General features: G+C 36.6%; 2 protein-coding genes across 2 annotated transcripts; both read right to left on the bottom strand.

Annotated features, from left to right (window-relative positions):
* Window positions 1–3794: 3794 nt before the first annotated feature.
* LOC122045335 lies at window positions 3795–4885 on the bottom strand. Its single transcript, XM_042605514.1, has 4 exons — window positions 4470–4885; window positions 4294–4386; window positions 4129–4212; window positions 3795–4027 (listed from the first exon to the last, which is right to left on the bottom strand). The coding sequence occupies exons 1-4, from the start codon at window positions 4848–4850 to the stop codon at window positions 3881–3883; spliced, it is 705 nt and encodes a 234-aa protein (XP_042461448.1). The 5' UTR covers window positions 4851–4885; the 3' UTR covers window positions 3795–3880.
* Window positions 4886–5102: 217 nt separating this feature from the next.
* LOC122045336 (60S ribosomal protein L34-like) lies at window positions 5103–7683 on the bottom strand. Its single transcript, XM_042605515.1, has 4 exons — window positions 7537–7683; window positions 7234–7313; window positions 5506–5615; window positions 5103–5414 (listed from the first exon to the last, which is right to left on the bottom strand). The coding sequence occupies exons 1-4, from the start codon at window positions 7613–7615 to the stop codon at window positions 5321–5323; spliced, it is 363 nt and encodes a 120-aa protein (XP_042461449.1). The 5' UTR covers window positions 7616–7683; the 3' UTR covers window positions 5103–5320.
* Between the last annotated feature and the right edge of the window lie 4231 nt (window positions 7684–11914).

Below are 11914 nucleotides of genomic sequence, written 5' to 3'. Positions count from 1 at the left end.
TCTTAAGAGAGCACAATCTAGTGACTCGAGGAATCCAGATGGAAGTCTTAAGGAAGCAGATCTCAATGACTCGGGGAATCCGTTCAAGAGTCTTAAGAGAGCAAAGCCCAGTGACTTAAGAAATCCGGTCGAGAGTCTTAAAGGAGTATAACCCAGTGACTCCGAGAATCTGCTCGGGAGTTTATCAGATGACCCGATCAGTGGCCTACTTCTGTGGACCCTGACTTTAACCTCCATATCAACTAAGAGACTTAACCATTTTATCTACATGAGAATCCCTCTGTATTCACCGTATCAACTACCAAGCATCCTTAACTACCACTTACATGTGATTATATCTTAATCCAACCGGATTAGCTTAGCTTCAACTTGTGATCCACATATAAAGTACAAACTAGTGTGAGCCTATGCACTTTTTTTTTTTTATAAAAATGATGTTTGTGCTCTTGTCAATGCATATGCATCTATAAAAAGTACACGGAGGAAAAACTAAGAAAATCATGGTTTAATTAAATCCTAATACCGATGAATAGTTTACAAGTCGATTTTTTAATACGTATTAGTTGGGCTTTAAATTTACTCGATATGTGGTTAGGGGAAAACTTTCTACCTATCATATAAAACACATCACTCTTGTTGGTAAGGCAAAATATGTTCGAGGTGAAATTAATCTAAATTACTAATGATCTACCAACTTCCTAATGGGTTGATGGCCCATCCATGATGAAACATAATAACAAAAGATGAATACGTTGACTTGTAGCGTTTTCGTCAATCCGTCCCAATCCAACACGAGATAAATTACGGACAATTACTAGCCTTTAGAATAGTGACTAGCACATAAGGGAGACATTATTCAAATCTCAGATCTCATGATGATAACACTTCATATGTTAACTACTAGAATATCCCGAAGAGATCCATGCATGATAAAACATGAACTATAATAATCTATATTTGAAAAGTCATTCAACAATGTTATACTCTAGTCCATCCTACCATACCAAAGTTAACCATCTAATAGATAACATGAACAAATATAACATATTGCCTCAAAAGGTTGTTCTTTTTTAAAATAATCAAATACATGACATTTTGGTTTACATTAAAATGGTGTGTCATTTACTTATTTATTATCAAAATTATCCTTTTAAATTCACCTAAATTGTTATATTCTCACTCGCCTCCTTAAAAAATAAATTGATTAGTACTTGTCTGAGTAGACTCATATGATAGTTTTATTCAAAATTATTACTTAATTATATTTTTTATTAAATATTATAAATTATATTTTAAAAACATAGGTAGAAAAAAAGTAATACAAATTCTATCATATTTTTTTTAATAAAATTATTATATAGATTACAAATTAATTTTTTCAAAAATTACAAAATTAAAATGAATATCATAAAAATGTAAAAAATTTAAATTCATGTATTAATTTATAATTCACATAATAGTTTTTTTTAAATTTATAATAGAATTAATATCAGTATATTTTTAAATTTCAATTTTATAATCTTTAATATACTTTTTAAAAATTATATTTTTTTTACTAAAACTAGTCTTATAAGTATGTTTGAACGGGCAGATTGTGTCATCTTAAACGCCTGTCTTTGGCTTTTAGCCTTTTAGAAAGTCAACTGATGAGTAAATTATGAAAGAGGATGGATTCTCTGATCCGTAAATTTATCAGAGGATGATCTATAGTATAGATTAGTTGAATTTGATGGACTCCACTTGTTTAACAGGTAGAGTCTATCATAATTATTAATCATATTTTATAGATCATCTTCTACTGATGCATAAATTACGGATCAAAAAATCTCGTCTAATTACGAAGAGTGTAATAAAATGTTTAGGCCCAATCTTCTAGGACTCGTAGTGCAGCCCACGTTGTTCAAAGCTCCTTTGTTTTTTGACCCGTACTGGACATTCTAGTGCTGTGGATTTTTTGTTCGCTTCCGCAGTTGGATTCTGATATAGGCTATATCTGTTTTACTTCTGATATAGACTTTCGATCGTTTTTTTCCCTAATCAATTTCAGGAATCCAATTTTTGCGATTCCAGAACGAGGTCTATCTGTTTTTCTAATGAGAAAGAAATCTTCGACCAGAAAGATATCTATAAGCTATTGCTGGATCTCAGTCTGATGGGAACTATGGATTCTTCTATAGGACCCATGATGAACCACTTATCTGTTATCACGATCAGAATTTTTTTGTGGGCTCTGATAAGAAAGTTTGCCTCTGTGATCCAAAAGACAATTAAATCTCTCTTCAATCTTTCTATTCACTATTCACTTCTTTACTTAACCCTTTCGTTTGATCTTTTTCTTTTATGTTGTAGTTATGATCTCATTTGTATTCCGATCGAAAATGTATCTTAGGATTCTTTGTTGGTGTAGTCCCCCTTCTCATACTCAAAATCCTAAAAGAGTAATTTAATTCCTTTTTATTTTTATCCTTTGTTAATTCTATTTTTTTTTTTTTTTTTGAAACAAATATCCTTGCGGTGAACAAAAAGGTGGTGTTTAGTTCTTTCACTAAAATCAGAATAGAAATGAGAATCATAGTATTATGTAATAAGAATAAGTATGGAAATGAATATCACTCTTAAAAATAATATTTGTTTAGTTGAATATTTTCTATCGAAATAAATTAAAATTTCCTTTTTTACCCTTAGAGGAAAATAAGGAAAAAATTAAATGTGAGATAAAGTTGAATATGAGAAGAAAAAAATATGATGAGAGAAAGTGTGATGGGAAAGAATCAAGAGAGAGAAAGTTTGATGGAAGAGAGCATGATGAAAGAGGATGAGAGAGAAAATATAATGAGAGAGAAAGTATAATGTAAGAAAAAGAAAAGAGAGAGAAAGTGTGATGAGAGATAATAAGAAGAGAGTGTGTGATGGGAGAAAATAAGGAGAGAGAAAGTATGATATGAGAAAATGTGATGAGAGAGAATACTGAGAGAGAAAGTGTGATGAAAAAAAAAGTATAGTGTGATGGGAGAAAAAGTATGGTAGAGAGTATGAAGAGAGAGAAAGTGTGATGAGAAAGAAATTGTGATGGGAGAAAATGAAAAGAGAGAAAGTGTGATGCGAGAAAATAAGGAGAGAGAGTATGATGGGAGAGATTGAAGAGAGAACAAGTATAATGAGAAAGAAAACATGATGAGAAAGAAAGTGTGATGAGAAAAAAAAAAGAATATAATGAGAAAGAAAATATGTGGAACTACTACATCAGCAGCCCTTAGAGTCGGTCCCACGGATATGGAGGGATTAGAAATAAACATGATGAAAGAGAACATAATGAGAGATAATGAGGAGAGAACGTATGATGAGAGAGAAAGTATGATGAGTAAGGATGAGGAGAGAGGAAGTGAGATGAGAAAGAAAGTATAATGTAAGATAATGAAAAGAGAGAAAATGTGTTAAGAGAAAATGAGAAAAGAGAGTATATGATGAAAGAGATTGAGAAAAGAGAAGTATGATAAGAGAGAAAGTAATGAAAGAAAAATTGAATAAATATATTAAGAATATTTTTGTCCAAAATTTAATTCTCATTTTCATTCTCATTAAAACTTAAGGGAGTTGATAGATTTCATCAATACCCAAATTTTTAAATTTGATTCTTAAATTTTAATTTCATTTTTATCAATTAAACATAAAATTTAGAAATAAATTTATTTCTTCATTTTTAAATCTCTAAATATACGAATAGTTGGCATGGTAAATTCAAGTAAAATAAAACAATAAACGTACAATATATAATGGGACACCTCACAATAATATCACGATCAATCTCATTCGACAGCTTTATTCGACAAATTAAAATAAAAAGGAAAAATAAAAAAATAAAGGGGTTGACGAACTCTGACTAGTCCAATGTCGGTACCTTCCTACCGACGCTTCCGTAGAACTCTTTCCACGACTCCATCGCGCTCTTGACGTACGCTTCCGGCTCCTGTTCTCCTGTCTCTGGTTCCAGCATCACTTCCACTGCCAGAATCATCCTAATCACAGCCTACACAATTATATATATTCATCTTATTCAGTACTGAGTAATATAATTTGTAAATAATCGACTGTATGAGAATATATATATATTATCTGGGAGGGGAGGACCATGAGAAGACGAGGACGTGCATCAGACTCCGGTCCGATTTTTATGGTTTGTTTGCAGATTTCTTCCGCCGCGTGATAGTCTTTCTGCATAACTCATTTAGTTAGAAGGTACGCTGGAATTTTGCCGATGGCATGGGGAGCTAACTAGGAAAGCGATTCGATCACCTTCGCGATGTGCCACTGCACCACCTTCAGAGTAGCATCGAACATCATCGGGTCATCCATCCAGGACTCCATCTTAGGCACGCCGCACGTTCCCTGAATGCAGTTGGAAAGCATAGAGAGGAGCTAGAAAATAAGATGTCTGTCAAATAAAGTTTAGCAACGAACGGACGGACCACCTTCTTGAACAAGATTTCGCGCACTTCGTCCCGCGTTCTGTCCAGCACGTTATTTTCACAACTTTCGATTTCTACACAGATGAATCCTGATTCGGTCGGCTTCGCAGGGGGGGCCGATACGGCGGGTGACAAGTAGACTGCACCCAGCACGCAAGCTACGGCGACGGCCGTCCCAGCCGCCACCTTCTTCCACCGGCCTTTCTTGTTCCCCTCGCGCTCCTTCGGCAGGGGCACTGCATGGGAGCAGCGTACGGAGCGATGCCGGGGCACCGACGGCTGGGGAAGGTGGAGTCGCCGGCCAGCAGGCGCAAGACCGATGCGCCTAATTGCCGGGTGGTGACGGGGCAGGGTACTCCGTGCGCTGATCCTGAGGCACTCCATGAATTAACGAACATGGCGATCGTGCAAAATGGTATAAATGGCTTGTGAAAGGCGAAGGAATAAGGATTTCTTGCCGCTGGTCTCTTGCATTTCATTTGATGCTAATCTTCCACTTTTTCTTTTTCAGCAAGGTACTGAGATTCCGTTCACCGTTGGCTTGGGGTCCGCGGAGGGATGTCAAGTAAAGTATATGCGAATAGGCAATAAGCCGTGGTATGCAGGGCACTGTCAATCCATAACTGCAACTAAGCATGGAAAGAACACAATGCAATAGGAGAAAATTAATCGAAGCACAACGAACATTGCCGCCATATTAAGCAACGACGGAACTGGCTTGTCCTCATGATTCTAGACTTTCTAGTAAAGCATATTGAAGCAATGTATAAACACCGCCCGACAAAGTTCACCGAGTCAAACAAAAATTTCTAGATTAAAAGGCTCCGGACATAACTTTTGTTTAGTTTGATGCCTTAGCTCTTGGTGCTTTGCTTCTCTTTAGCCTTCTGGATCTTCAAAACTTTCTTCACGATCTTTTGCTCTTCGACCAAGAAAGCTCGGATAATCCTGGAGATCCAACAAATATATTATAAGATGCATGCAATCTGGAAAAAAAAATTATTATGATTACGAGCATCCAGAAGCCGAAGCTACCCACCTCTCTCTGACAGCACCTCCAGATAAGACCCCACCATAAGCTCGGTTCACAGTCCTCCGGTTTCTAGACAATCTAGATCTTCTGTACTGTGTGGGTCTCAAGTGAGGAATCTGGACACAAACAAAAGCAAAGAGTCAATCCGTTTTTCAAGCGAGAAAAAAAGGACCTCAACAAAAAAAGACCATTTGATCAACAATAGAAAAAACCCATCAGGCAAACCACCAGATGTTTTGAAATGAAACAAGAACACCAATAACTTAAACACAATAATGCACCAATGATAGACAAGATGTACAGTACACAAGATGAGCACCATACGATAGTCAAAGGAAAATAAATACCTGAAAGCATTATCTGCACATCAACAAATCATTACAATGCAGATATAATTCCAATTGGCGAAACACCCGAAATGATTTTTCTACAAGAACTTTTGTCACTTAAAACTATAAAGGAGAACTTGTAAACTAACTTTTGCAGTTACATAATTAATATAGTGTAATGTTTATATGCATAATAGAACATAAAATGTACAATAAAGTTGGCACTACAATTTTTCAGTGAGCATCTACACTATGAAGACAACACACCCATGGAATAACAATAAATTCAACAACTTAGAATTACATTGGAAGCCAAAAGTAGTTCACACTCAAAGGTATGGCAAACACATTGTAAATTGTACCCATCACTAGGACAGAAAATAAGGCATCCTTACAAATGACCACCAGCACACAATTATCAAAGGCTAGACATCCTTCAAAGTCCACACAGTGTTATCAAAGTTTAGATTTGACAAAGAGGAGAGATGTTCACAATTCTGTTTGAATGCCTAAAAACAAGAAAACTCTTTAGAGATATAATTACTATTCCTAAGCTAAAAATTACATCATCTACACAGTGTTATCAAAGTTTAGATTTGACAAAGAGGAGAGATGTTCACAATTCTGTTTGAATGCCTAAAAACAAGAAAACTCTTTAGAGATATAATTACTATTCCTAAGCTAAAAATTACATCATGTTGGAGGCAAAAAAAAAAAAAAAACATAGAAACAGTAAATGATCATTCACAATGATTCACTGATCTTATAAGAAACAACATTTGTAAGCTCCTAAAGATCCTAAGATCAAGGAAATGGCATATACATGCCCACAAAATTAGAGAAACAAATAGAAGTTAGGAATTGAAGTACAGGGAAAAAACACATTTCTAAAATATATTGATCTTAAAAAAACACACGCATTTTTTTCAGCCAACTGATCTTAAATAGTTAATCTTGCACAAAAAACATACAATGCAAGTGCCTTTTAATCAACACAAAAAATATAAATATAAATTATTTAGTAAAATAATCAGAGAAGTATGCTGATTAATGTTGTTTTTTTATCAGCCAGCAGGATCTAACTTTTTTACTTCCATATTTAAATTATAAATGTATGCTACTTGAGTTAAGTTTGAGTTGTATTATTTCAGACTTCAGAATTGAATACAAAAACTATATACTAAGAGCATATTCGTTAAACCATGGCTAGGTGAATTGTAGCATGCGGTAATTGTTGGGAAGAAAAAGTTGTAGAACAGTATGTATTGTAATTTACACTTCATAAAATTAAAAAAAAAAAATTTGCTGCTATGAAGCATTGCATTAGTAACCTAGAAAATCAAGCGTGAAACTTATCAAGTCAAATAAAATTTGAAGGCAAACCAGAAGCAGCCTAAGTACATACCCCTTGGATTCTCTTTCCAGTCACGGGGCATTTGGGTCCACTGGCTCTTTTGTGTGTATACTGGTACACCAACTTCCCACCTACATCAAGAAATCAAACACAATTAAAAAGAAGCGATCTATGATGAAGAGTACTAAATACACCAGAAATACACATATGCTAGATTATCACAACCAAAACTGCCATAAATTTACAAGGGACAGAAAGAACAAAAACAAAACGAAAAATTGAATGAATCTGAAGGAAATTTGGATAACCAACAGAAATCCAGGACTTAGAAAGGAGAAAAGAATGGATCGTTACCAGGGGTTTTGACGACACGGGTCTGATTCGATTTGGTGGCATAGCTATGCCTCTTCCGGTAGGTTAACCTTTGCACCATTTCGCCGGCTCTCCCGATCTCAAAGAAGTCCCAACGGCGCAGTACGATGTGCTTATAAAAGGGAAGATTGGCTTCGCCAAGGCCATGACCTAGATCCAACGGCCTCCATGAATTCCATCTGACGGTTGTGATCCTTGATTTCTACAACGGGCCGAAGCCCAAGTAAAGGAAATCCTGCAGATATAAATTGAGTTTTTTTTTCCATTTTTTCAATTAACTTAAAACAAAAGCATTTTAACTGTATTAACAACCTTTTCCGTGAGTAAGTGGACACTATTTATTTAATTAAAATATAAACAAACTAATGCTACGGGAAAAGCCTCTACCCTCAATCATGCATCCTTAAAAAAAAAAAAAAAAAAAAAAAAAAAAGCTCAAAGGAGCCTGATGAGGGTCCTACCCCACTAAGGATAACGATTACGGTAAAAATTAAAATTAAGACGGTCAATACGTAGATAGCACTGGTTGATCGGGCGAGCATGTCCGACTGGAGGGCAAAAAGTTTCGGTCTGATTCTACCTTTGACATGGGGAGATCAAATGACTGACACTTAATGGAGTATTGGATGTCGGACAGAGGAAGAGGCGATGTGCAGAAGCCGGGTAGAGCGGTTATCCCGCTCAGCCAGATAGCAGAGCTCAACATTGGCAGAGCGGAACTTTGGTCGAGCGGCTACCTCGCTCGGCCAGGCAGCAGAGCTCGACATTGGCAGAGCGGAACTTCGACCGAGCGGCTACCTCACCGGCTAGACAGCAAAGCTCAACATTGGCAGAGCGAAACTTTGACCGAGCGGCTAACTCGCTCGGCCAAGCAGTAGAGCTCAACATTGATAGAGTGGAACTTCGATCAAGCGGCTACCGGCCAGGCAGCAAGTTTTGGCAATGGCATAGTTCGACTTCGGTCGAGCGACCACCCCACTCAGCCTGGCAGCAAGTCTCGACAGTGGCAGAGTGGAATTCCGACCGAGTGGACATGACACAGGAACAGTGAAGTTCCGGTCAATCGGCTAACCCGCTCGGCCTAGCAGCATATTCTCTCTGGTATCCATCGACATCCTTTTGGGAGTTAGTGCCGCCGACACAGGGTGTGGACAACCAGAAGATCGTACGGCAGAAGCATCTATTGTCACTTCATAGATATGTTCGACTCGTTAAGGTACTGTATCAGAGACATTTTACTAATAAGTCTTTTCAGGAGAAACTTTGAGAAGCGTGCTCATCTTAGGGAGCGTTGACACGCACTGTAGGAGCTTTATATAAAGAGGAATTCCGGCATCAGCGGAGGTATGCAATATCCAATATTTACTGTTTGTGTTACAATCTACTTGTTGCTCCATCTTATACTTCATCACGGGTGACTGACTTGAGCATCGGAGGGTCAACCCAGGAGACCCCTTCCCTTGCTCGACACTGACGTCATCTGTGTTGCAGGTCAGAGCGGAGTCTACAAACGGTCAATAAAAGCACATCTCTACCTTTCCCTCTCTTCGACTTTCGGACGGAATCATAGCCCAAACAAAAATCCTTCGGCAATTTACCAAAGGGCGCACGTGGAAATCTAAATTTACCAAAAGGCGTACACTACTTTGATATTTACCAAAGAGCACACTTTTTTAAAAGCATTTCCTATTTTACCCTTTTGATAATTTAACTTTTTCTACTGTTTTTCTTTTCTTCACTATATTTCTCTCTCTTCTCTCTCTTCTCTGTCGACATAAGATAGGATTAACATTAGTCAATTTTTAATCACATTTTAATACATTTGAAGAAGCCAAAATAAATAATGGACACCATATTTGGACTCCTTGCAATTTTAGAAATCCACAGGAACTGAAATGGGTACAATCGAAGCTTTCTAGGTCGATTAGTGGGTTTCGGTCAAAACCCACTGATGGACCTAGAGAGCTCCGATTGCACTCATTTCAGTTTCTATGGATTTCTAAAATTGCAAGGAGTTCAAATATAGTGTACATTATTTATTTTGGCTTTTTATAGATGTTAATAAGCAAAATCAAAAAATCGGCATAAAAACTCACGTTGGACCTGATATGGAATCATATCAGGCCCAACGTGGGCCTGATATCATTCCATATCAGGCCCACGTTGGGCCTGATTTGAGTCCATATCAGGCCCAATGTGGGTTTTTTTGTCGATTCTTTGATTTTGCTTGTTAACATCTATAAAAAAAACCAAAATAAATAATAGACATCATATTTGAACTCCTTGCAATTTTTGAAATCCATAGAAACTGAAATGGGTGCAATCAGAGCTCTCTAGGTCCATCAGTGGGTATTGAACAAAATCCACTGATCGATTTAGAAAGCTCCGATTGCACCCATTTCAGTTTCTATGAATTTCTAAAATTACAAGGAGTGAAAATATGGTGTCTATTATTATTTTTGTCACTCCTAGTGGTGGACTAGAGGTTTTGAAAAACCCTAAATCTCTCTTTCTTTCTTTTTTCCTTTTTTTTGTTTAGGCCTGATATGCGAGATATCAAGCCTAGTAACAACAAAAAATAAAAAAAATAATTAAAAAAAAAAGAAATAAAGAAAGATTTAGGATTTTCAAAACCTCTGGTCCACCACTTGGAGTGCCAAAAATAATAATGGACATCATATTTTCACTCCTTGTAATTTTAGAAATTCATAGAAACTGAAATGGGTGCAATCGGAGCTTTCTAGATCGATAAGTGGATTTCGGTCAAAACCCACTGATGGACCTAGAGAGCTCCGATTACACTCATTTCAGTTTCTATGGATTTCTAAAATTGCAAAAAGTTCAAATATGGTGTCCATTATTTATTTTGGCTTTTTATAGATGTTAACAAACAAAATCAAAGAATCGGCAAAAAAGTCCACATTGGGTCTGATATGGACTCAAATCAGGCCCAACGTGGACCTGATATGGAATGATATCAGGCCCACGTTGGGCCTGATATGATTCCATATCAGGCCCAACGTGGGCTTTTATACCGATTCTTTGATTTTGCTTATTAACATCTATAAAAAGCCAAAATAAATAATGGACATCATATTTGAACTTCTTGCAATTTTAGAAATCATAGAAACTGAAATGGGTGCAATCGGAGCTCTCTAGGTCCATCAGTGGATTTTGACCGAAACCCACTGATCGACCTAGAAAGCTCCGATTGCTCCCATTTCAGTTCCTGTGAATTTCTAAAATTGCAAGGAGTCCAAATATGGTGCCCATTATTATTTTGACTTTTAGAGATGTTAAAGAAGAATAAAGAATCTCTTTTTCCCTTTTCGTTAAGCCTGATATGAAGAACATCATGCCCACGTTGGGCCTGATATCTCTTTTTGTAGTGCAATCTGATGTCTAGCTTCCAGTATTGTGCTTGATATGGGAGATATCAAGCCTAGTAACAACAAAAAATAAAAAAATAATAAAAAAAGAGATTTAGGGTTTTTCAAAACCTCTGGTCCACCACTAGGAGTGCCAAAATAATAATGGACACCATATTTTCACTCCTTGTAATTTTAGAAATTCATAAAAACTGAAATGGGTGCAATCAGAGCTTTCTAGATCGATCAGTAGGTTTCGGTCAAAACCCACTGATGGACCTAGAGAGTTCCGATTGCACCCATTTAAGTTTCTATGGATTTCTAAAATTGCAACGAGTTCAAATATAGTGTCCATTATTTATTTTGGCTTTTTATAGATGTTAACAAACAAAATCAAATAATCAACAAAAAAGCCCACGTTGGGCCTGATAAGGACTCAAATCAGGCCCAACGTGGGTCTGATATGAAATGATATTAGGCCCACGTTGGGCCTGATATGGAATGATATCAGGCCCAACGTGGGCTTTTATGCCGATTCTTTGATTTTGCTTGTTAACATCTATAAAAAGTCGAAATAAATAATGGACACCATATTTGAACTTCTTGCAATTTTAGAAATCCATAGAAACTGAAATGGGTGCAATCGGAACTCTCTAGGTCCATCAGTGGGTTTTGACCGAAACCCACTGATCGACCTAGAAAGCTCCGATTGCACCCATTTCAGTTTATGTGGATTTCTAAAATTGCAAGGAATCCAAATATGGTGCCCATTATTATTTTTGGCATTCCTAGTGGTGGACCAGAGGTTTTGAAAAACCCTAAATCTCTTTTTTTTTTCCTTTTTTTTTTGTTTAGGCCTGATATGAAGAGATATCATGCCCATATCAGGCCCAATATGGGCTTGATATGGGAGATATCAAGCCTAGTAACAAAAAAAAATTTAAAAAAAAAAAAAAGAGATTTAGGGTTTTTCAAAACCTCTGGTCCACCAC

This window comes from Zingiber officinale, chromosome 2B, assembly GCF_018446385.1.
Source record: "Zingiber officinale cultivar Zhangliang chromosome 2B, Zo_v1.1, whole genome shotgun sequence".
NCBI lineage: Eukaryota > Viridiplantae > Streptophyta > Magnoliopsida > Zingiberales > Zingiberaceae > Zingiber > Zingiber officinale.
Note: the sequence above shows the minus strand (reverse complement) of the source record. Positions and strands in the feature narration are given on the sequence as shown.